Source organism: Acinonyx jubatus, chromosome A2 (assembly GCF_027475565.1).
Source record: "Acinonyx jubatus isolate Ajub_Pintada_27869175 chromosome A2, VMU_Ajub_asm_v1.0, whole genome shotgun sequence".
Classification (NCBI taxonomy): domain Eukaryota; kingdom Metazoa; phylum Chordata; class Mammalia; order Carnivora; family Felidae; genus Acinonyx; species Acinonyx jubatus.
Window position 1 is genome coordinate 112,014,297 of NC_069383.1, and position 25,889 is coordinate 112,040,185.

The following is a 25,889-nucleotide window of genomic DNA, read 5'->3' on the forward strand; positions in this document are numbered from 1 at the left end:
CTGGGCTACATACAAAACGAAACTGCATAGTATAGTTCCTGCTCTCAAGAAGCTCACGGACAAGTTATGTAATGATTGACTAAAGAACATACTAGTTAGTTAAGTGGTGTGAAAAAACGACCTGCTCAGAGGTACAGAGAGGGCAGTGGAAGGAATACCTGGGTCTTACAGCACTGTGTAAGGAGCCAACAGTCCCAGGCCCACATCCCAGCTCAGGTAAGTCACCAAACTTTGTTTTCACTGAGTTCATCTTAAAAGCAAGATGATAACAGGGACACCTGGGTAGCTCAGTCAGTTAAGCATCTGACTTTGCCACAGGCAACGATCTCATGGTTCATGGGTTCAGGCGTGGGGCTCTGTGCTGACAGCTCAGAGCCTGGAGCCTGCTTCAGATTCTGTCTCCGTCTCTCTCTGCCCCTCCCCTGCTCGTGCTCTGCCTCTCAAAAATAAATAAGCATTAAAAAAATTTTAAACAAACAAAAAGCAAGATGACAATATGAATACTGTTCACTATATACTGTTGCTGGGAAAAGCACTGATTTAGTAAATGCCAACTTCATACAAACTCTTTACTAGGTACTGTGTTAAGGGCTGAGATAAGAGGGATAAGACACATTTTGATACAGGGCTTACAGTCTGGGTAGTTGCCAAGATGCTACACACACAACAGCTAGGTACTGCCAGACAGACCATCACTCCTGTCAAGACCCCTTCAGTCGTGATCAATCGATTTTTAAAAAAGCTGCATGTCAAAAAGTGAAACAAAAAGTTTTGTCTTGTTATTTTTGCCACACATTTTTGGAATTAGATCAGTGGTTCAGGCCGGTAGGTACAGAATTCTATGTGATGCAAAAAAAAAAAAAAAAAAAAAATTCTATGTGATGCTCAGAAGTGCTGATGCCAGGTGCCACCCAAAGCTTACTGCTTCACAATCACTGAGGGCTTGGCAGTTCTGAAGTACACCCCCAGCCAAGAACCCTTGAAAGGCATATAAAACAATATAAAATCACTGTTAATGCAAATGTGGATACTTATTAATAGACAGTCAAAAAAACATATAGTATAACATATAAGTAATATAGTACAACTTGAATATTTTTTGTGATTAAAGCCACTTAAAACACTAAAAGGCGTTCTAGTGAAAACACAATGGAGCAAAAAAAATGGCACTATGGTAGCACTGACCTCAGCTTGCAGAGGCCTGTTACCTGCATATATTGTTTGCAATCTGTGCACGTGTACATCTGTTTTAAGGGGAAGAAAAGGTGCTCGAGATTATGAACCCTTTCTATACACTTTTAATATTAAACAACTAGCTTTTAATTTTTTTTAATGTTTATTTTTGAGAGAGAGAGAGAGAGAGAGACAGAGCATGAACAAGGGGAGGGGCAGAGAAAGAGGGAGACACAGGCTGTGAGATCATGACCTGAGCTGAAGTCGGGTGCTTAACCGACTGAGCCACCCAGGCGCCCCTAAACAACTAGCTTTTAAGTGAACATTTACTGAATGCTATTACCAACAGGCCAAACTGATGCAGCATGGTTTTATAGCATAAGCCTTAAGGTCAAAGGACTAGGTGAGAGTCCTAGCTTCCCTTATTGCACCGGTAACATCTGGCAGGTTGCTTACCTTACCTGGGCCTCAGTTCCTTCACCTCAGTAAAATAACTGTGCTTGTTCACAGTACTGCTGGGTATTAAGTGAAGAAAATTAGAAAATTATAGGCCATTATAGAAACAGTAATGATTGTTTAGTATTTACCTCAAAACTAGTGCAACTGTAATATGCTTGCAAAAACAAACAAAAAACCCCAAAACTCACTGATGTGTGAATTTTTACACAGTATCTAAAAGCATTATTCAACATTAAAAAATCAATTTTTGCAAGTACACAATTATAAGAGCAGTTCATGTTTATAAGGATTTACCATCAAAATAGCATGTTACCATACCCACATCACTTGACCCGCCTCTCCTGTAAAATCTTCCTGCCAGAGGACTGGCAGTTCCTGAGTTCCTGAGGCCCCTTCCAGTTTCAGGGTCTGTGTGATTCATCAGGACATTACAAACTTAACTCCCTTCCCCACTTACTTCTTTTTGAGTTGAGAACATGGGAGAAGAAAAAAATAAGTACATTTAAAGCATTTCTTATAAAACAGAAATTACGGACAAAATACTCAAAAGTTGGGGTCAGCCTGATCAAAGCGCAAATGTTTAAGAAAAAAGGTTAATCCTTCCATCTTGGGATCAGTACCTATTCGGAACAAACAAGAAAAGTGAAAAAAAGAAAAATCAATTACCAGAGGATCTTCCTCCTACAAAGCATGATAACCAAGGAGAGTCTAGCCAAAAAAGTTCAGGGCATCTAGGATACCTTCTCAAGCAAGTCAAAAACCACAACTTAAAAAGAGAGAAACATCTAAAGAAAACCCACAACCCTAAGTTCCCAAGGTCAAGAGAAGCACTTTTCTTTATATATTTAAGCAATTTCGCAAAGCGTTGTTTTATATACACTTACGTATCACTGTTTACTAGTTCCAAATCACGGGAAGACAGGAAAAGACTTAACAAGCTTTGGGTCACATGTTCGCTAAAAGACCATTAATAACAGGTTTTGGACGATTTCAATACCTAATACTGCCAGAAGCTGGCGACCTTTAAAACCTAAGTAAAAACCATCAGTAACGTGTAGGGCACAAACAATCCAATACCCACCAATAAACCAGCCACTTTTAACCTATAGGCTCTCTGCTGTGACTGCTTCTTCAATCAACAAACACAGAAACTTCAGCTCGGCGGGAGGCCAGGATGGAGAATGTCACAGGGAGAAAACTGTCCCCACCTAGCCTCGCGAAGCTCTCGGTCCCCCAGGAGGGGAGGGCCTGCACCCGAATAACGGTGCCCGGCACTCCTAGGTTTTAACAAGCCCAACCGGCCCTTTGCCCTGGAAACAGAAGCGGCCGCGCCATTTAAATTTCGTCTGGCGGCTACGCCGGCCGAGTCCGGGGCGGCGGCCCCAGGCCGACCGCCCTGACCCCAGCGCCCGCCCGCCGCCGGGCCCGCGGGCCACCGAGGGGCCGGATGGACCAGCGCCGGCCGCGGCGTTCCGGTGCGCGCGCGCGTCTCAGCCAATCGCGTGCTCGCCCGCCCCCCGCGGCCGCGGCGAGGCTGGCGCTGGGAAGAGGAAGAAGAACATTCGCCCTCCTCCTACCAGCGCGCGGGCGGCGGCGGCGGCGGCACCGGGGTCACGAACTCTGACCTTTCACTGACAAAAACAATAACAAACCCCCCCTTCCCCGCGACCCCGGCGGCGCCCCCGGGCCCGCCCCCGCCCCCACCTCGGCGTCTCTTCTCTCGCCTGCTGCCCCGCGAGCCCGCGGCCCCCGGGCTCCCGCCATCCGCCAACGCCGGGAGCCCGGCCTCCCCGCGCCCTGCCCTCCGCGTCGGGGGCCGTCCGCCGCAGACACGGGACCTGCTTCGAGGCCGCTTTGGCGCCAAATCCTGAGGTAAAATTGAAAAGGGGCCGGGGCGGGCTCGGGCCAGCGGCAGAGGGGGCGGGCCTGGCGCGCGGACATGGAGCCGCCGCGACGGCGGCTGAACCCGACCCTTTTACCTTTGCCACGGGGCGGCGGCGGCGGCGGCGCCGGACGCTTTGCATAGTGGGCCGGGCCGCTCCCCTCCCCTCCCCGCCCGCGGCCGGGCGAAGCGAGCGGGCTCCCCCTGACCGGCCCGGCCGGCGCGAGGGTGGGGGCGGAGGGGGAATGGCCGCGGCCCCGCCTCACAGCTGGCCCTCCGCCAGCGCCGCCATTTTGTTCTCGATGGAGATGGCTCCGGCTGGGCCGGGCTCCCCTCCTCCTCCCTTTCATCCTCCTCCTCCCTGCAGTCCCTCCTTCCCTAGTTCCCCGGCTCCTCGCCCCTCCGCTTCCCGCCCGCCGTTGGAGACCGCCGCGGCCCAACCGCCGTTTTTTCTGAAGGGAGGGTGGAGGAAAAGGAGGGAGGCGGGTGCGGGGCGCGACTTCATGAGCGATGGCTGGCCCGACCAACTGGTGCCCAGATAGGAGGGATGGGTCCTGTGGCCCCGCCCCCCGAGCTCTGCTGATTGGCTAGGACGGGAGGGGCGGTCCCCGTGGGGCGCGGGAGCCCTGGCGGGGCGGGAGCAGAGGCCGCGACGCGGCGTGAGGCTGGGGCGGTGGGGGCGGGGCCGGGGGCGGGGCGCGCGGGGGCGCGGCCTAGGTTAAGAGTCTGGGGCGCGCGGGGACGCGGCGAAGGGTTTGGCGCAGGTTCCCTAGCCGTGGAATGCGTCCAGAATGAGTACCGTAGAACAATAGTAATAAAGGTGATGAAGTATCTAGAATCCACGGCGCTGGCTTGCGGGAAAGGCTTTTCGGAACCTGTACATCCTTCAGGGCTCCTTCCCGTGTTTTCGGCATGGCTGCGGTTGAATCCCTTTTGAGGCTCAATTTCCAGGACTGTAAAATGGGGAGAATGGTGGTTTTTGCCAGGCTATACCTCCCTTCTCAAGATCGGTTGAGGGTCTCTGCTCAGAAAATGGAGTCCAGACTATTTTGTGAACGGCAAAGTAATGTAAAAATGGTGTTCCTGTTGAAAGTAGGATGTAGAGCCATTGGGAAATGAAAAGCTTAAGGGCATTGAGGGCTTGACAGAACAGAGGTAAATCTGAGGTAATTCTAATTCGTGAATTAAATACTTACTTGCCTAGTTTGGTTCACTGGAGGATACATCCAGAGAACCAGCTAGACAAAGCTCTTGCCTTGCTAGAATTGGGGAGTGGGGTGAGTGGACATTAAAGAGATGATTAAAGAGTGGTCAATTTCATGAAAGAAATGAAATTAAACTGAGTGATGTATTAAAGGTCTGATGAGACTAGTTTAAGTTAGATTAGATTAGGGAAGGTCTTTTATGAGGTGGTGATGTTTGAGCAGAGGAACCCAAGGGAGAAATAGTGTTCTAGAGAGAGTGAACAGCAAGCGTAAAGGCCCGGGAGGGCAAGTGTCCCTGGTGTGATTGAAGAGGCCAGTTGTGGCTGGAGAGTGGTTCGAACTAGTTCATTGTCCTTCCCATTATCCCACTGACCTCCAGGCTAAAGTCTGTGAACTATAACAAAGGTAATGTAGATAAATCTTCAATTTAACGGGGCCTGGGTGGCTCGGTTAAGCGTCCGACTGTTGGTTTCGGCTGGGGTCATGATCCCGCGGTTTGTGGGTTCTAGCCCCGCATTGGGCTCCCGGCTGACAGTGTGGAGCCTGCTTCGGATTCTCTACCTCTCGCCCCTCCCCCTGCTCACTCTGTCTCTCTCAAAAAAAAAAAAAAAAAAAAAAATTTTTTTTTTAAAGAGACAAAATACAGCCATCAAATGAATTACTAATGAATACGTGACTGGGGTGTGGGGGGAAGGCTTCAAAATCACTTCTAGATTCAAATCTTTTGTTAGTGTCTCATACCCATCTTCAGTTCATAAAGTATTTGCCACGTGCCACTAATACCTCAGGCACTAGGTGACTAAGACGCTGATCTGGGTCAATTCTGTGAATGTGTTTCTATACATGTGAGTTCTGTTCTCTCCTCTGCGTGTATATATGCACACACATACACACACACACATAAAATGTTTTAAACGGGAGCTAAATACTGTTGTAGTTAACTGTCAACATTTACCAGCTGTCTGACTTTGGATAACTTCCTTAACTTTTTGAGCCTCAGTGTTTTCATCTGGACCGCAATAGAGCCTTCTTTTTAGAATTGAGGATTAAATGAGTTCCATCTAAATAAAGAACTTAGAAAATTGCCTAGCACATAGTAAATACTGATAATTGGAGTTCTCATTATGAAGCACTAGCTGTTGGGTAAAGACCTTAGGCTAGTTAAGTGATATAAACAGTGAAATTTTTATGCAGTGTGGTATAGGGGCAAAACACTGGGTTAGAATTAGTTTCGGCTCTTTTCCTTTTGGCGGTCACCTGACATCCAGACCAAAAGTGTATTTAGAAAACAAAGTAGAGGAACTAAATAGTACTAATGAAAGTATGGGGTGCTTTACAATTTACAGATCTCTTTTACAGGCTTTACATTGTTCAAGCCCCACTAGAACCCATGTTATGGTACACCATTTTCCTGCTTCCTATTTTAAGAACTTTCTAAGACTTATTTCTTACCTCTGTATCCCTAGCTCCCTGTGCACTAAACGCGGTGGCCTGCTTTCAACTTCCTTAACGGTGTGGCTTACCTTTACCCCAGGTCATTTCACGTGCTCTTCCCTTCACTTCAGACTTTCACATGCCTGCCCTTTCCTCCACATATCCCCCATCCTCCAGTCCCCTGCAGATCTCAGCTCAAGCATCACTTCCTCAGGGAAGCCCTCTCTGTTGCCCACTATTTGTCTAGATCAGATTCTATTACTTTACACTGTGTTCTTTTTCCTTGTATCTCACTTTTTAATTACACACTGTTATGATTGATTGATGTCTGTTCCCCTTACCATACTGTAAACTTTGTGACAACAGGAATCATTTTACTCACCTTTATATTCCCAGCACTTAGCAGAGTATCTGGTACTATTTGTTGAGTGAATGAATTGTTGATAACTTTTGATATCACAGATAAGTAAGTTGCTGCTCTTAAATGGTGCCTTTTTATATGGGCTTGCTTGGCAATTCAGATAGCAGTGCCAGCAATAAAATGTCTGTTGTGGTATTTGGATGAATTTAGGAATTGGTCCCTCACAGATACGGCACTGCCTAGAGATGTAAATATGGGTAAAATAACCCAGATTAATCCCTTTTTACCCACTTAGGTGTTGATTTGTGTTTATCTTTTTAAAACAAGAAGTAGATAATTTACTAGTTACAAGTTAAATCTCATGAACATTAATGAGCTCATATGAAACTCATTAATAAGTAAATAGCCCAAATATAATGTCATTTCTCTATCACAGGGGATCAGAGAACAGAAAAGAAGACTTTAGTGGGTTTGCAGGGAGTTGAGAGTTGAAGTCTCTGTGGCCATTAATTTTAAATATTTATCTTTCCAAAGAGAAATTGATTCATGCAATGGAATTACTGAAAATCACCCTTTCATTGCTTTACCAAGGTTAAAAGCAGATTTTTATGCAGTATGTGTCAAGCTTCTACTGAAAGGTCTGGTTAATAGAACATTTTGTTTATATAATACAGATTTTTAAAATAAAATGTTACAGTAGTTTGAAAACAGTAACATTTTTATTTAATACTTTGTTTATTTTTGGATGTTTCTTTTCTAACCTGTTCAAGGATTTTTTTGGTATCACTTGTTCAGTTCAGCACTCTTGATTCCTTGAACTAATTACTCAGGGTGAGCAAAAAACTGATAGTTTCCTTATTATTTTAAATCATTAAATTATTTATTTCCTCAATAGTTGTATTGATGGTGATCTTGAAATTTTGTTTGAACATGCCTTTATAGAAAAAAGAAAAAACCCTGTGTTAATAACTTATTAGGTTTGAGAATTGTCTCCAAGGAGTCAAGTGACAGTGTAGCACCTGTCTCTGGAACCTTGAGTGGGTAGCCTCTTAGAGGCTTATACATTCCTCGCTTGAAATATGGGGAGGGAGGAGCCAACACTGAGATTGGGGTCAGGAGTAGGGAGGGGCCAGTTACTATCTAAATGACTTATAGAACGAGGCAGGTGGGCCTTTGTAGAGCAGCCCTCTTTCAAACCATAGCATTGAACCACTGGCCTCATGTATCTAGCTGCCTGAGTGTGACATATTGAGGGTTTTCTTTTGGGATTTTATCTTTGAGTTCTCTTACCTATGTGTCAAATTCTTCTTTCGTCCCAAAGCACCTCACAAAGCAGATATTGGTCAGTCCCCTTTAATCAATGCCACTTAGGGAAATCGGTGAAGGAATCCATATTAGAGTTTATCAAGCCCAATCTCACACCTTGATGCAAAACTCCCCAGCCAGAGTTAGTTCATCCCTTTTTACTTCGTTGCTGGTTATGAGGAGCTTAAATAATGTTGACTTTTCCCCTCCCTGTATGAATACCATCTCTAACCCGATAGACACATTCATGCTATCACTCATTGTAAAAAATGTGTTCTTTATTTGTTATAGTTTGACCTGCCTTCAACATAACATGCCTAGAGGCCAAGATTCATTTTGTAATTCCCTCCCATCCTGCCATTCCTTCTCCACGTCCCTTGTCACAGTGCTGCCACCTGCTTCCCATGCTCTCTTCAGTGCCCTGAGTGCTAGAGATTTTTAAGCAGCAGGAGCTCTGTTGCCAAAAGGCAGGCCTGCCTGGGACCAGCTCAGCTAGTATAGCTACAATGATGAGGGAGAGTGTATGCATACAGAGGGTGAAAGCCCAGATCAAGGCACTGGCATGGGGGCATTGTTAGGGGGACAATATGAACAGATTCATGTCCCTGGCATCTGGGAGTCTTAGAGTAGAAGGGTGGGAGGGGAGTTGTTTAAGATGTGAAAGGAATAGACTAGCTCAGACACTCAACTGCCCTTTCTGATTTTAACTGCTACACTCCAGGTAGTTAGTCGATAATGATGAAAGCAAACCTCAGGGACAAAGTGTGATTTTTAGGGACAATAAAAATTACTTCCTCCACTATAATAAGAAGCCTTCATGAGAAGTCTTTATAGGTAAAACCTTTCATTTCTTAATTATCAATAGTAACCAAAGATTCTAATTCCTGGAAATGTTAATATTGTTGTAGAGAGATTTCATTCCAAGTGTTAAAAAAGATAGCTTTCTCTCCTGTTTGGACTAGTAGTCAGAGGTATGAGAGGGTTGAAAATGAAAAATAGCCTCAAACTTGAAGCCTTCATGGTTTTACTGGGAACCACCTTATTTATATCTTACCTGGCTGCCCACACTTGCAGCCTCAAGAAACTCCAATAAGTGCCTGCCTCTAGGTGGCTGAGAAAGATACACAACAGAGATCGGATGGCTTTTGGGAAGTTACACAATGCCAGCAGGCTTCATGGTACATTTGCCCAGTAGTATTTATTGAACAGTGAATCTGATTATTATTTGCAAAACATTTCAGAAATGCCATTTGTACTATCTTCGTTCTTTTTCTCTCCCCCTTCTCCATTGCTTCTGCAGTAATGCATCTTTTTACTAGGTTGGTTAAGTGAATGGCCTGGAATTACTTTTTTTTTACTTTTTTTTTTTTTAACATTTATTCATTTTTTGAGAGTGAGAGAGACAGAGCATGAGTGGGGGAGAGGGAGACACAGAATCTGAAGCAGGCTCCAGACTCTGAGCTGTCAGCCCAGGGCCCGACGCGGGGCTTGAACTCACAGACTGTGAGACCATGACCTGAGCTGAAGCCAGACGCTTAACCAACTGAGCCACCCAGGCACCCCAATAGCCTGGAATTATTTAAAAAATCACCTTTCACCATGGTTAAAAGCACATATTCTAGGGGCGCCTGGGTGGCGCAGTCGGTTAAGCGTCCGACTTCAGCCAGGTCACGATCTCGCGGTCCGTGAGTTCGAGCCCCGTGTCAGGCTCTGGGCTGATGGCTCAGAGCCTGGAGCCTGTTTCCGATTCTGTGTCTCCCTCTCTCTCTGCCCCTCCCCCGTTCATGCTCTGTCTCTCTCTGTCCCAAAAAATAAATAAACATTGAAAAAAAAAATTAAAAAAAAAAAAAAGCACATATTCTAAAGTATGTCAGCCCCTGGCTGAGAAGACTGGCAATTAGAATATATTTGTTGACTTATTCGATACAATACAGATTTTTAAAACTTTAAATTTATAATACATGTTTCTTTTCTGAGGAGGGAAAAGAGTCAATTTTTAAAAATAAGTATCAGGTTACTAATTGGGTGGGACTAGATCAGAAATTTCTGTGAGCAATACTGAACATAAATTACATATTTTGGAATTAGTGGTTGTGTAAATGAGTTATTAAGTGGTCTAGCTTATGTTCCCTTAGATAATAAACTAGTCTTCTGTCACTTTTTAAAACTCCTTTCTCTCGACTTCTGTTTTCTGGGAAACTATTTTGAAGGGCACTGTGGTATAGAGAGAATGTTGTGATTTTAGAGACAGACAGGCCTGAGTTAGAATCCTAGGTCTGTCTCTCACTAACCAGATGACTTGAAACAAGTTGATTAAAATTCTGAGTCTTTTTTTGTCAGTATTGGTGGAACTCATACTAGAAGGTGTGTTAAAGATTAAATGATGCCTACTTTGATGTAAGACACAGTGGATGCTCAGGAAATCTATCCTGCTTTCCTTCCATTCATCCATCCATCCATATTTCATGCTAATAGAAATGAAGAGAGTCTGTGTCACTCTTACACTTGGGCCCTTGGTAAGGGAAGCAATCACCCATTAGGGTACATGTTTTTTAGGGCAAGTCTCCATATAGAAGATTGTAGTGCTGCTCCCATAGAATAGGAACTGCATGTAGGTTAGAGTCACTACTCTTCCCCACTATTCATTCACTCCTCTCCTCATCTCCCCAGGCCCATCACACACACACTATTGCTGCCCCTTTGTTATTGTCCAGACCTGTAATATGGAAGAAATAGGTTTCCTGTGGAGGGTGGGAAATCATCTGACCCCAAAGCTAAATAATCTTTGAGTCTAAATAATGTCAGGGTTTCTGATAAAAAGATGTATATCTGAACCCGAGACATCTCTGTGAGCATCTTTTCTGTTGATGAACATTTATATTATGCTCAATTTGCCACTTGATTTCTATTTCCTGATTGTAAGGCTTGATCTAGGATTTCAGGTCTTCAGATATGTATTTCTTATTTTTTAGTTCTCAGGCAATCCAGATTCTTCAATTTTTATTTTCCCATGAGTATAAAAAGACTTCTGACAATCACAGCATAATAAACTTAAACTGAGTACCTTGTACCTATCAAGAAGTTCTAGGGGCACCTGGGTTGCTCAGTTGGTTAAGCGTCTGACTCTTGATTTCTGCTCAGGTCATGATCTCATGGTTCATGAGTTCTAGGCCCATATCAGACTCTGCGCTGACAGCATGGAGCCTGCTTGGGATTCTCTCTCTTTCTGTTCCTCCTCCACGTGTGTGTGCACACTCTTGCTCTCTCTCTTTCTCAAAATAAATAAACTTAAAAAAAAAAGTTCCATACCCAGAAGTATTTTGCAAATAGTTATTAGCTTGTTTTTAAATATTTGTGAGATTTATCCTAATTCAAGCCTTTCATTTTGCCCAGTTGTATAATTTAACAGAATAAATTACAAATGCTATGTGAGCATATTTTATTTGTGTGTGTATACATTACATATTTATACACATTTCATGTGGATCTTATGTCAAAATGAAAGACCTGTTCCTAGTTATATATTGCATTATACAATTTGAATTTTTGCTTTCAAATTTCTTTGAGAAAGTAAAAGCGTCACCATCTCCTTATGGCAATGGTAGCCACCATGTATTGCATGTTTACTGTATGCCAGCCTCAGTGTTAGGCTCTTGACATACATGTGTAAGATCTAATCTTCAATCTTCCCAATAACCTCATGCAGTATGGTATCAGAGAGATCAGCTTAGTGTCAGAGCCTCAAAAACCTGATATATTTGCTTCAGTGGGAAGATACCAAGACTAGATATTTTGAATGTTATATAATTATGGGCCATGCAGTACATAAATATGGATGATATAAATCAGTTGATTGTAATGGGGAAGGCAACTCACTCATTCCTGTCAGTGAGGACAATTTCCTTGTCCCAGGACTTGTTTATTGTTATTTGAGACACTCCTAAGGCTTCCCCTGTGGGGAGCATAGCTGGTCTATCCTGGTGACTGGCTGACTTGGGGATTCAGGTGTTCCCAGTCAGAGACCAGCTTTCGCTACTCTGGGGTCTGTAGCCCTGCTTGACTAAAGAAATCCTGGTTGCAAAATTTGGTCAGCTGTACACTTTTTGTGAGCCAGAATAGTTGATTCAAAGTCACTGTTGTGTTCTTTGCTTTTTTATTGTTAAAAGTTATATTGATCTACTTGCATTTGAAACGATTTATGTTGTAAAACCTAACATCACGTAAGACCAACCAATAATAGTTTTACTTCATCATTCTGGGGTCTGTATCAATTTTTATATATTGTGCCCTGTTGTCATTTATGTGCTATACAAGAAAAACTCTGTAGTTCAAGTTAAGTTTAAGAGGCTCTACCTTCATCCCTGGCCTTGCTGCCACCACTTTCTAACTTCCCTTCCATGTACAGCCTCTCCTTTTCCATCATCTCTCCACACTGTTGCTCAAAGGTTTTTCGGGTTTTTTTGTTTGTTTTTGTTCTTTCGAAAATCCAGATGTGATCACTTCATTTCTCTGACAAACCTCTGGTTGTTATCTGTTGTCTGCAGTGTCAGCCTTTCGCCTCCCCTGATCTCTCCAGCAGTTTCCCACCAGATTGCCTGCTGTTCCTTGAATATGCCATTCTCCTTCATACCTGCCAGTTTGTATGAGCCGTCCCTTCTGCTTAGAACTCTCCCCCTGTCACCCCATTCTTTTCTTACTAAATTTCCATTCTTCACTCAAGACCCAGTTTAACTAGCTTCTTCTCCTTTAAAACTGTCATTGGCTCCCATAGGCAGAGGGAGATGCTTTTTCCTTTGGACATTCATTGTAGCATTTAAATTGCAGAGCTATTACAGTTTCCTGCTTAAGTTCTTCAGGGGCAAGGACTGCTCCTCCTCCTCCTCTTCCTCTTTTTCTTCTTATTCTTCTTATTGTTCTTATTATTAATCTTCAGCAATTAGTCCATTGCCACTTCAGAGCAGTTGCTTTCAAAGGTTGATGGTCTTGCATTTGATTAATTTAAAACCAACATAGAAAAATTTACTGCAGCAGCTTTTTTTTTTTTTTTACTAGAGATACTTGCTCTTATAGCTCTTTTGGCAACTAATCAGATTCTTTTTTCAGAAGCATTATTGTGCATGTGGGCAATCTTCAAGGGTTAGGGACTTGAGCGGGTTGGGCTCCACCCTTTTTAGACCTCAGGTTCCTGTACAAAGAGCTACTTTAGTGTTTTGTCTGCAGTGGTTATTGCAGTGCCTGGAGTATAGTAACCACTCAATAAGTGTTACTTACTATGAGTATTACCATGTTTACTGTGCACTCCACCAGCCAAGAAGGTTGTTGATACTTTGTCTGATTTGTGGTATCAAAACGATAAATTGTTCTTTTTTTTTTTCCAGATCAAATGCAAATTTATATTGTGCTAGTGAGTATGGTTTTTCAAACTACATGTAGACACAACTGACTGTTTTCCTGGAGCTTCTCATTCTAGGGAGACACCCTAATTGATGACCCTTGCCCAGTACCCTTTCCAAAACTCTCTACCCTTCCTTCTCACTGTGATCTTTCTGTCTCTAGGATTGCCTATGGCTGAGGTAGCAGTGAGAAAAGCTCTCAGGTGAGAGTCTTACCCTGATATTATCTGGGGTACACCTGATTTAATGTTTTCTCTCACTGCTTGACATTGCCTGAGGATTTTGTTTTACTTCTTAACATTGTGATATCCTGGAGAAAGAAGCCTCTGTATCTTTCTTACTTATATGTGAGGATAGGCTATGGTTTGCTACAACATATTTTCAAAAATGATGAAATGGAAAATATTTTTCTGAAATAACCTTTCCACTTACCTGTTCTTAGTGAATTTAAATCTTTTTTGAAAGCCCTTGCGGGGCGCCTGGGTGGCTCAGTCGGTTAAGCGGCCGACTTCGGCTCAGGTCATGATCTTGCAGTCCGTGAGTTCGAGCCCCGCGTCGGCTCTGTGCTGACAGCTCAGAGCCTGGAGCCTGTTTCAGATTCTGTGTCTCCCTCTCTCTGACCCTCTCCCGTTCATGCTCTGTCTCTCTCTGTCTCAAAAATAAATAAACGTTAAAAAAAAATTTTTTTTTTTAAAGAAAGCCCTTGCTTTTCATAGTTTCTCTTTCATTTTCTCTCTCCTACTCTTTGTTTCTGCTTGTTTTTCCAGAAGGTGCACTTTCGTCCTTGTTCATTTTTAAGCAGCTTGGAAAGCTGCTATTTGATGATGCCTGACATTGTTTTGGAGGAAGAAAACCAACAGTGAGATCAAGAATTGTAAGAATTCCAAATGTGTAAAGAAAGGTTGCTGCTCTGGTTTTGAGTGCTTGAGATGATCTAGGAAGTTGATGTGTGGGAGAAGACGGCAAGGTCGGGGACACTCGCCCTAACAGAGAGCAAGACTTCTCAGAAAGCTGCAGTAATAAGATAATGGTAGTGGCATGTGGAGAAAGATAGTAGAACAGTAGTGGAACAGAATGGAGAACTTAGAATTATAGCCACATGTATAGGGTAGCCTGAGATCTGGCAGAGGTGGCATTAGAGATTAGTAGGGAAAAAGATTGTTCAAAAATGGTGCTGGAAAATTGACTATCCGCACAGGAAGAAAATTAATTGGATCCTTCTCACCAAGCTCAAGAATCCATTTCACGTAGATTGAGGACTTATATGTGAGGGACAGAGACAAAACTCCTAAACATTTATAAGAAATACAGAAACTTATACTTATGACCCTAGGGTAGGACAGGATTTTCATAAATAAAACATAAAAGTACAACCTGTAAAATAAATATTGATAAATTCAACCTTATTAAATTTAGGAACTTCCATTCATCAAAAGACAGCATAAAGAAAGTAAACAAACGTGCCACAGGGTAGATGTTTAGTTTAATATTTAGAATATCCAGAATATTTACTTTTTCTAAGCTAAACAGGTTAACTACTACTTCTCTATGACCTAATATCTATAATCACTGGTCATTAGCAGTATCTTGGGACAGCTCCCTCTCCCCCAGCCTTATCTGAGACTAATTGGTCCTGCAAATTTAATGTTAAAGTTGAGTCATTACAGAAAGTTTTCTGAGTTACAAAGTCTCCATCAGGCAGTCATCTATAAAATCCACTTCAGCTCAAAACTTAAAGGATCAAGCTACCTCTTTTAGGGAAACCCAATAGAAAGTTACACCTTTCTAGTATTTTTTATTTCTATACTACTCAATAATATTTCCCTAACAATAGTTCTGTAATATTCAAATTCATATATTTCTTGTATCAAACTGCATCAATAACAGCAACAGAAATTCTAACAATCCTAAAAGTGATTAAATTAATAGTTACATCTGCATGTTTGGATTTTATTTCTTAATATAAAATACCTATTGGTTATTTATCCATTTGATTCCTTAGAGAGTTCTTATTTACTGTTTTGAGAAGAAAGATTAGAACTCTAGACTTTTCACATGCAATAATTGTGGGGTTTTGTTTGTTTTTGTTTTTGAGAAGGAGAGAGAGCCCGCAAGCAGGGCAGGGGCAAAGAGAGAGGAGGGGGACAGAGGATCTAAAGCAGGCTCTAGGATCTACACTGACAGGAAACAGCCCGATGAAGGGCTCAACTTAGGAACCTGAGATCATGACCTGAGCAGAAGTCAAAAGCTTAAACCTCTTGAGCCACCCAGGTGCCCCAATAATTGTGTTTTTAATAATAGTCAGTAGATTTTCTGGTACCCGTGAAGTGATGCATTTTTCTTCCTTTCCTGTTAGTTGGAACCAAACAATAACTGGGAAAAAGACCAGAGCGTTCTTCTGAATCACTGACACTGGTGACCTGGTATCATTGTAGCAGGTGGTACAGTATGTGCTCTCACAGGATTTTGACTCTTTGGAGGCAGGGGCCAGTTCTTTTATGTTTGTCAGTCACAGTTTCATGCCTCCATTTCTTTCTCATTGCCATTTTGGCAATAAAATAATCTGAAAGAGAATTAATGATAATAGATGTGGGTATTTAATAGTAGATAGAATAATATGGAAAGTTACCAGAGAGTAAAAAAGTTTCAAAGAGATCAGTGCTTGAAATACTTTAGTTAAGAACTACTGGAAAGTGTTTTATAAAATTGCATTGTCCAGTTTATGATTGAGGGAGGGCCAAGCAAATGGACTGTGTATGCATTTGTGTATATAACACACTTCATGTGGTTCTATATAGTTTTTATATGTATTGCTGGAAATAAATTATATAAAAATTACACAAGAGCTTTTTTTCTCCTATTCACCATGAGACCTGTGCATTCAATAATAAAGTCTTTCTGATTTGTCCAGGAATTAGATCCAAAGTGGATCTCTTTATCCTGAATTCTTGTGGAAGACTTATTGGAATGGGGTTTAGGGACTATTTAGGGGAGCTGTGTCTTTAGACCTAAAGACACCAGGCGGGGGGAGGGGGTGGGGGCTGTTTCATTAATAGTGCTTTGCATTCAATTGATCCTGACCCAGGAGACCAGAACACTTTTTGGTCTATAGATGCTTTTCCTCAATTTTTACAAATGAGGGCACTATTTTTTCTATTAATAAAAAGCTGAAATATCTCGTTTTCTAAATTAATGAGGACTTTGAAACATAAATTGATGTATTTATGGGTACCATGTTCTTAGCCCACTTTAGTAATGTAGTCTCCTTACTTCTTTGCTAGTGCTGGTGTTTGCCTTTCAACCTGTGAGGTGTGTTAGCACCTGGACAGGGTTTTGCTCCTCACATTGCCGCTGGTAACAGAAGTATAGTTGAGGATAGCAATCTAGTGCTCTGTATCTAAGGTTGATCTCACACCTTTCTCAGATAGCCACCTTCTTTTTCAGCATAATGTGACTGGGAGCTATCCAGAAAGGTGTGATTCCCACCTCCCTGAGAGGTGAACCAAGCTGTTACAACCCAAGGGTCTTGATAATTCCAGGGGAAGTCTTGTTTCCAAATTGAAATGTTTCTGCTAATTGATTTTGGTACCTGTAATTGAAGAAGCTGGTGCAGCATATCCAGATATGCTTAGCCAGTAACTGTGTCTTCTATAGAGGGTAGAATCTGCACAAGACACTACCAAAGATGAGTTTTGATTTCTGATATTTTTCAAGTAGCCTGGTTTCTCCCCACCTGATAGAAGTTGCTGCATCTTTCCAAACAGGTTCTCTAATGATCTTGCTTCACCATGGCTACAAATATGGAGGGGCTGGTTCAGCACAGAGTGGGGACCCAGCAGGTGGCTGAGGTGAGTGACAGGGGCTAGCACAATAGCTGGCACCCTTGCTTTTGAAAGGAAAAGTACATCCGTGTCCTCTGTTATTTGAAAACAGTCCCAATGAAGTCAGCATGAAGTCCAAATCCAAAGCAGGATGCTGCCATGGAAGAAAAAAAAAGACGACAAGAACATTTACTCCTAACATTTCTTTACATGAGGAGGGTGGCCTAGCTGCATACAATAAGGTGACTTTTAAAAAGTTTACCTTAAGAGGCACCTGGGTGACTCAGTTAAGTGTCCATCTCTTGATTTTGGCTTAGATCATGATCTCGCGGTTTGTGAATTCAAGCCCTGTGTCAGGCTCTGCACTGTCAGTGCAGAGCTGCTTGGGATTCTTTCTCTCTGCCCTTCCCCTGCTTGTGCTGTCTCTCTCTTTCTCTCTCAAAATAAATGAATACACTTAAAAAAAAAAAAAAAAAAGCTTACCTTAAACTAGAAACAAAAAGAATCCAGTAGTTAATCAAACTTGTGATTATAGTTTTAACTCCAAGCCTCTGTCTTAGTTTCTTGCATACTTGATACTTTGTTAATACTGTGATATGGTAGAAAACCCAGTTCAGTGCAATTTGCAGTCATTATTGACCAACTACCATGTGCTAGGGATTTGGGGAAGTGCTGAGAAATCTGGAGGTAAATGAGCCATTGGTCCTCCTATAGCGGTCTCAGAGCCTAGTGAAGGAGTAATTGAAAATCAGGGTGAGAAGTATAACTCCATGTGAGGAAGGTGATCCTGGAGGGGGTGTTGAATAACATGTAAACATTTATCAGACCCAAAGAAGTGGGATGAAGAACTCTGCAGCTGATACTGGGGAGGGCATCCTAAGTCAGAAACCTGTATCACGTCAGGACAGTGACATGAAATAGCTGGTATGTTCGGGCAACTTGAGGTGTAAAGGAGAAAAGTTGGGCCAAATCTTTTCACTCTGGACCAGGCCTATGCAAGGGCTTTAGTCCATGCAACAACCGTTTAAAGTTGGTATGATCATTATTCCCATTTCATAGGTGAGGAAACCAAGGCTCAACGACAGAAGCGATTGGCCAAGGCTACACTGATCTAGTTCTATTTCACTTCTTCCAGAGTTCCTTCAGTAAATCATGCATCATACTGTAACCAGGAACTATTAGAAGGATTCAGATTTGTACTTTTGAACCAATATTCATATCTCTAAGGCAAAAATACAAATTTACCAAAAAATGAGCACTTAAAGAAAGAATTTAAAAAGATAAAAAGTAAGTACACACATTCCAGTTTAAACCAATAAAAATGGTGAGCAGATTTTCTAAATTTTGGATCAACCATTAACTTTAAGGGCCATATTCCCCCAGTAAATAATGATTAATATTCACTGAAGATGAAAGCAGATAGATTTCATGAATTTTTTAATATTATATTTTTGAAAGGGTTATTAGAGCTGTGGAAGTATTAGGTTTAAAATGCCTGTGTTTATTTGTTGCTTTAGTTTATAGTAGGAATAATTAGCCTGGAAATCATTATGTTGGTTTTTCAAATAGGGTTATTTTGCATTTGATACAGGTTCCAGCTGTTTTGGAGACTGATGTATGGATTACTAGGAGAATCGTTAATTCTTTAGGGGAAGAGATTAGTATAGGAATTTACAGTAGTAATCTATAGTAACCAATAGTGTACGTGATCAGAAACTTTGCTAGCTAAAATTTTCTGTCAGATACCTTATTTCCTTAAGGAAATGGAATTTCATATATTAGTGCAACTATTATTTCCCATGGCAAAAAATGTGCATTTTTAGGACACTTCCAAAATAATAGAAGGCATTCTTCCTTTGGAGCACAAAAGCAATCTTATTTAAAATATTCCCTAGATTTCTTTGCAGTTAGTTTAGTGGATAAGTATGTGTATTGTGTTCTTTGAAATTTTGAGCTTAATAACTTTAAACTAGATATAATAACTATCTATAATATTAGATGTTCTAAAACAGTAAGAGAGCCTACAGTTCCATCATTTCAGTACTAAGTAGTAATTGAGTGGGAGTGAAGTATCTAAATTGAGTTATTAACAGTCACTTTTGGATAGTTGTTTATACGATCAGTAGACAATGAGGGAGCACACCCCTTCTCTGCCTGTGGGCCAGAGAGGGCACACAGGTGAGTAAATAAGTGGGGGTTGTCTACTTACAAGGGCCCTGTGTCATGGGGGTCAGGCATGAGACAGACCATGCTAGAGGAGTGCATAGGAAAGGACAGGCTTTCCATAGTAGAAAAGAGGACCTACAGGGACCAGACAGACTGGGATTTAAATTCAGGCCTTTCCATTTGCTCTCTGGGTGACTGCCTTGTTCCTCAGTTTCCTCAAATAGAAAATGGGAATAATAATAACCTGTCTATCTCATGGGATTGTTGTGAGAAGTCATTGAAATAAAAACGTATAAAGAGCTTTAGTAGGTGCCATGCTTTTGCTCCGTAAATGCAATACAGCAACATTGTCAGTCATGTAAATGATTATGTCAAGTCCGTAGATCACCTTTTTCTCTATAGACCAGATAAGTCACAAATACCAAGGTTAACTACGAAAGTTGGAGAATACAAAGTAACAGCTTGATGGCTTATAATGTTCTCAAATTTACTCAGTTATTCAGAGAGACAGTGTAATATAGTTGTCAAGACTGTAGACTCTAGAGTCAGATGGCTAGATTTGAATCCTGACCCTGTCACGTGCAGACTGTGTGACTTCTCTGTCTTTTGGAATTGTCTATGAAGAATTAGTTTTAATTCTTTTTTAAATGTCTGGTAGAACTCAGCAATGAAGCCATCTGGACTTGGGCTTTTCTTTGCAGATAGTTTTTTGGTTACTAGTTCAGTCTTTTTCACTTATTATAGGTCTATTCATACTGTCTATTTCTACTCAAGTCCATTTCAATAGTTTGTCTTTTTGAGAATTTGTTCATTTCATCTAAGTTATCTAATATGTTGGCATACAATTGTTTACAGTATTCCTTTATAATCATTTTTATTTCTGTAAGTTCAGTAGCAATTCCTCTTCATTTCTGATTGTAGTAATTTTAATCTTTTTCTTGGTCAGTCTAGCTAAATATTCATTTGTTGATCTTTTCAAAGAATCACCTTTTGGTTTTATTGATTTTTCTCAATTGTTTGTGTATTCTCTGTTTCACTAATTTCCACTCTAAGTAAAACCCTAAAGAGATAACATTTTGCATCCACTAGAATGGATAAGTCAGATAACAAGTGTTGGTGAGGATATGGAATAATTGGAAACCTCCTATATTGCTGGTGGGAATGTAAAATGGTGTAGCCATTTTGGAAAACAGTCTGGCAGTTCCTCAAAAAGTTAAACACACTTACCATATAACTCAGAAATTCCATTCCTAGGTATATAGTTGAACCCCTTGAACAGGGGTTGGGGTGCCAACCACCATACAACTAAAAATCTGTTTATAACTTTGACTCCCCAGAATTTAAACTACAGCCTACTGTTGGCCAGAAGCCTTACCAACAACATGAAAAATTGATTAATATATTTTTTATGTTGTATTCGTTATATACTATATTCTTACAGTAGTAGCTAGCTTTTTCTTTTTCTCAGTATTTCTAGGCTATGCATTTCATGTGCAAGTTTTTGTGGTTTTTTTTCAAGTTTATTTTTTAAGAGAGAGAGGGTGTGAGCAGGGAAGGGGCAGAGAGGGAGGAGAGAGAGAGAATCCCAGGCAGGTTATGCACTGTCAGTGCAAAGCCTGATGCAGGGCTCGAACTCCTGAACTGTGAGGTCATGACCTGAGCCAAGATCAAGAGTCAGATGCTTAACCAACTGAGTGAGCCACCCAGGTGCCTCATGTATGAGTTTTTTAAAATTGTCACAAATCTTATAAAAAATTTCCCAAAGAATTTATGGGAAAAAAAATCTGTGATCAGTGAACCATGTAGTTCAAACCTGTGTTGTTCAAGGGTCAAGTATATACCCAAAAGAAACAAAAACGTATGTCCACACAAAAACTTGTACACAAGCATCTATAGCAGCATTATTTAAAATAGCCAAAAGGTAGAAACAGCCAATGTCCATCAACTGACAAATGGTTAACAAAATGTGGTATATACATATAGTAGAATATTAGTCAACCATAAAAAGGAATGAGATACTGACATATGCTAACAACATGAGTGACCCTTGACAACATTATACTAAGTGAAGAAGCCAGTCACAAAAGACCACATATTGCATTATTCCATTAATATGTCCAGAAACGGGAAGTCTACAGAGATGGAAAGTAGACTTGTGGTTGGTTAGGGCTGCGTTATGGGGGTGATACCTAAAGAGGTTTCTTTCTGAGGTAATAAAATGTTCTAAAATTGTGGTGATAGTTGCATATATCTGCGAATATACTAAAAACCGCTTAATTGTATACTTCACCTGTGTAGATTATTTGGTAGGTGAATTATATCTCAGTAAAACTGTTTTAAAAAATAGTACATAAGCAACCAGATGCCACTGCCAAAATTAGGAAGTATTTTGCAAGATAAAACCAAAGGGCACCTACCTGGGTGGCTCAGTCAGTTAAGCATCTGACATTGGCTCAGGTCATGATCTCAGGACTCAAGACTTCGAGCTCCACATCGGCCTCTGTGCTGACAGCCCAGAGCCTGGAACCTGCTTCAGATTCTGTGTCCCCCTCTCTTTCTGCCCCTCCCCTTCTCATGCTCTGTCTCTCTCTCTCTCTCTTCCTCTCAAAAATAAATAAATGCTAAAAAAAAAAAAAAAAAAAAAAAAAAAAACTAAAGGAATTTGTGATCGTTTTCACTTATTAATTAGAATTACATACTTTCCAAAATACTAAAGCATGATTTACATGTATAGTAAACTATGTTTTAAAAAAAATTGTATATATAGTTTGATTCCAGTTTGTAAAGTATTTATACTAAATGTTTATAGCTATATAGCATGTACTATGTAATACCATGTGCCAGGTATTATGCTCAGTTTATCATTTCATTTAATATTTCCATTAACACTACCAGGAAAGTATTATTTTCCCCAATTTAAATAAGAGGAAACTGAGAAATAGACGGATTTCTTTGTCAGGTTTCAAACTCATATGTGAGTGACATCAGAATCCGGGCCTTTAATCACTATCCATTAAGTTCATTTTTTAAAATACCTTAAATGTTGGGGCACCTGGGTGGCTCAGTCAGTTGAGTGACTGACTTCAGCTCAGGTCATGATCTTGCAGTTTGTGAGTTCGAGCCCCACGTTGGTCTCTGTGCTGATGGCTCAGAGCCTGGAGCCTGCCTTGGATTTTGTGTCTCCCTCTCTCTGCCCCTTCCCCGCTCATGCTCTGTCTCTCTCTGTCTCTCAAAAACGAATAAATGTTAAAAAAAAAATTTTTTTTTAAATACCTTAAATGTTAATAGTATTTTTAGTTTTCTAGGTTATGGAAAATTGTCTTTATACCCCCATTTTCCAAGTTTTAATTGTAATGCTCTTATTTAAACAATTCAACAAAATTTATGATTTTTTTTTCCCATGGTCAGTGTCAGAAGCATGGCAAAATTCAACCTCCTGCAAAATCTGTGTGCTGTGGAGTTGACTATGAAACTTGATAAAGAACAGTGTGGTTAATTTTTTTAAAAAGGGATAGTTAACAGTTGAAAATTGTAACTGTAGCAGTGGAAGATTGAATCATATCTAATAGTAGCATTAGTTTTGCTTTTCATATATGAAATAAATGAATTTTTTTTAAAGATTTCCCTCTATAGCTGGAAATATAAAACACACAGACTCAGTGTTTCTTCATATTGCCTAAATGAAAGAAAGACAGTTTTAAACTCTATGTTTTGAGTCAGAGAAATTTAGGAGTTAACTTGTTGAAGCACTTTGAGTTACTTACTGGTAGAAAGAGACCATTCATGCACCCAAACTGTAAGTTGAGTGTATGTTTACACAGCGGAAGTGAGGTGGCTTCACAGATCTTGGCAAGGCCTTTTCCTGGGCCCTGGGCTGTCTAAGGGCCTCTCAATCATCAGATGCTCTTCGTATAGGAAGGTCCTGTCACCACTGAGAAAATAGCTAAAATCTTATGATCCCATTACTCTTTTTATCATCAGGGCTTGCATCACCATTGGAGAAAACAGCACATCCGTGCAAGGGGATGTTTAAAAACATAGGGCTCTCCCAGTTCTTGAACAAAGCTCTCTGTATTGGCAGAGCTACATACTCAAGTGGGAAAAAGCAAAGTCATTGCTCAGGTTTCAGGTTTCCAGTGTCCTGAAAAGACCAACTCATTACATTAAATTCTGTTATTCTGCCCTCTTAAAAACTGGACAGTTTTAATTTTCTTGTCAAAGTGTAGTACATATACATAGATTTAAAAGTTGACCAGTACTGTGTTTGGTTTGAAATAGGAAACCGCAAGCTCCTGAACCACCCCTACCCCCTCCTTATCCCCAAGTCTCCCTCTCTAAATTCATTTTTTTCTGTTATTTAACTCCTTATTTCTAAAAATATCCTTACCCTGTTTTTTTTTTGTTTGTTTTTTGTTTTTTTGTTTTTTAACTCAGTGTTAGACATCGTCCTTTTTTGGGGAAGGAGGGTTTTTTGTTTTTTGGGTTTTTTTGTAGTAAAATATGAAATTTACCATTATAACCATTTTTAAGTGTCCAGTTCTGTGACACTAAATTCACATTCACATTATTCTGCAGCTATCACCATCATCCATCTCCAGAACTTTTTCGTCTTCCCAAACTGAAGCTATACCCCTTAAACACTAACTGCCATTCCCTCCTCCCCTCTCCCCCAGCAACCACCATATTCTCTATGAATTTGACTACTCTAGGTACCTCATAAAGTGGAATCATATAATATCTGTAAGTTTTAATAGGCTTATTTCATTTAGCATAATCTCCTCAAGGCTCATCCATGTTGTGGTATGTATCAGAATTTTCTTCCTTTTGGGGGGTGGGGTGCCTGACTGAGTCAGTAGAGCATGCAACTCTTAATCTTAGGGTCGTGAGTTCAAGCCCTACCTTGGGTGTGGAGCTTACTTTAAAAAAAAAAAAAAAAGAATTACCTTCCTTTTTTTGTTGTTTGTTTGATTTTTTGAGAGCTTGACATGCACCCTACCAGGGGAGGGGCAGAGAGAGAATCTTAAGCAGGCTCCATACACAGGGCAGATCTCATCACGGGGCTCAATCTCACAGCCATTAGATCATGACCTGAGCTGAAATCAAGGGTCAGACATTTAACCAACTGAGCCACCCCAACGTCCCTGTTTTCACTCTCTTGATAGTGTCCTTTGATGCAAAAATGTTTTTAGTTTTGACAAAGTTCAGTTTATCCATTTTTTTCTTTTGTTACCTGTGCTTTTAGTGTCATATCCATGAAATAATTGCCAAATCCAATGTCATGCTTTTCTCCTATATTTTCTTCTAAGAGTTTTATAGTTTTGGCTTTTATGTTTAGGTTTGTAACCCATTTGTCTATGGAATAACAAAAGGGGCCAACTTCATTCTTTTGCATGTGGATATTCAGTTTTCTTGGCACCGTTTGTTGAAAAAACTGTCCTTGCCCCATTGAGTGGTCTTAGCATCCGGCATCCTTTTTGAAAATCATTTGACATATATGCATGGATTTATTTCTGGGCTTTTTTCTTTACCATCTTAACCATTTTTAAATATACACAGTAATGTTAAGTTTATTCACATTGTTGTGCAGTGGATCTCCACAGCTTTTTTTTTTTTTGTAAAACTAAAGCTGTGTATCCACGAAGCAGCAACTCCCCTTCTTCCCCCTCTTCCCAGCCCCTGGCAGCCACCATTCTATGAATTTGACTACTTTTTCTATTTTGTGTAAATGGAATTTTATAGAACTTGTCTTTTTGTGTCTGGCTTAGTTTTAGCATAATATCTTCAAGGTTCTGAGCTCTCTGTTCTGTTCCACTGGTCTGTATGTTTGTTTTTATCCCACTACCACACAGATTTGATTACTGTAGCTTTGTAGTAACTTTTGAAATTAGGGAGTGTGAAACATTGAACACTGCTCTAATTTTTCAAGATTGGTTTAGCTATTTGGGTCCCTTGACATTCCATATAAAAGTTACGGTGTATTTTTCCATTTCTATAAAAAACATTGTTGGGATTTTTTTTTTTCAACGTTTATTTATTTTTGGGACAGAGAGAGACAGAGCATGAACGGGGGAGGCGCAGAGAGAGAGGGAGACACAGAATCGGAAGCAGGCTCCAGGCTCTGAGCCATCAGCCCAGAGCCCGACGCGGGGCTCGAACTCACGGACCACGAGATCGTGACCTGGCTGAAGTCGGACGCTTAACCGACTGCGCCACCCAGGCGCCCAAACACTGTTGGGATTTGAATCCCTAGGGATTACATTGAATCTAGATGGCTTTGGGTAATATTGGCATCTTAAAAATTTGAAATCTTCCAATACATAAACATAGTATGTCTCCCATTTATTTATGTATTTAATTTCTTTCAGCTCTGTTCTGTAGTTTTCAGGAAGTCTTTTACTTCCTTTGGGTAAGTTTATTTTTAAGCATTTTGTTATTTTTGGAATTGTTTTCTGAATTTCCTTTTATCATTGTTCTTAGTGTATAGAAATGCAACTGATTATTATGTGTTCTTTTTTATCCTGCAACTTTGATGAATTGTTCATTAGTTATGAGAGTTTGTGAGAGAGAAAGGGATATTCAGTTTTCTGTGTGTGTGTGTGTGTGTGTGTGTGTGTGTGTGTGTGTGTGTAATCTTGTATTTATCTTTCTAGCCTAACTGCTCTGGCCAGAATTTCTGATACAGTGTTTAGT

General features: G+C 40.8%; 1 protein-coding gene and 1 long non-coding RNA gene across 7 annotated transcripts in view; one reads left to right on the forward strand and one right to left on the reverse strand.

Moving 5' to 3' along the window:
- The window catches only part of LOC113594652 (uncharacterized), a 30,721-nt gene extending 26,752 nt beyond the window's left edge, over positions 1–3,969 (reverse strand). The window contains exon 1 of one of the 2 annotated variants that reach the window (XR_008296999.1): positions 3,337–3,969. This is a non-coding gene — a long non-coding RNA (uncharacterized LOC113594652). The remainder of the gene's footprint in view (positions 1–3,336) is intronic. The other variant, XR_003415077.2, reaches the window with a different exon arrangement.
- The window catches only part of NR2C2 (nuclear receptor subfamily 2 group C member 2), a 93,151-nt gene continuing 70,429 nt past the window's right edge, over positions 3,168–25,889 (forward strand). The window contains exons 1-2 of one of the 5 annotated variants that reach the window (XR_008296998.1): positions 3,168–3,504; positions 16,977–17,060. Coding sequence is in view for 3 of the 5 variants with exons in the window: in XM_053218905.1 (XP_053074880.1) it covers positions 17,001–17,060 (60 nt within the window). In the remaining 2 variants the exon portion in view is untranslated. Of the gene's footprint in view, positions 4,681–12,886; positions 14,087–16,976; positions 17,061–25,889 lie in introns of those variants that run through there. The other 4 variants (XM_053218905.1, XM_027042719.2, XM_053218906.1 and 1 more) reach the window with 4 other exon arrangements.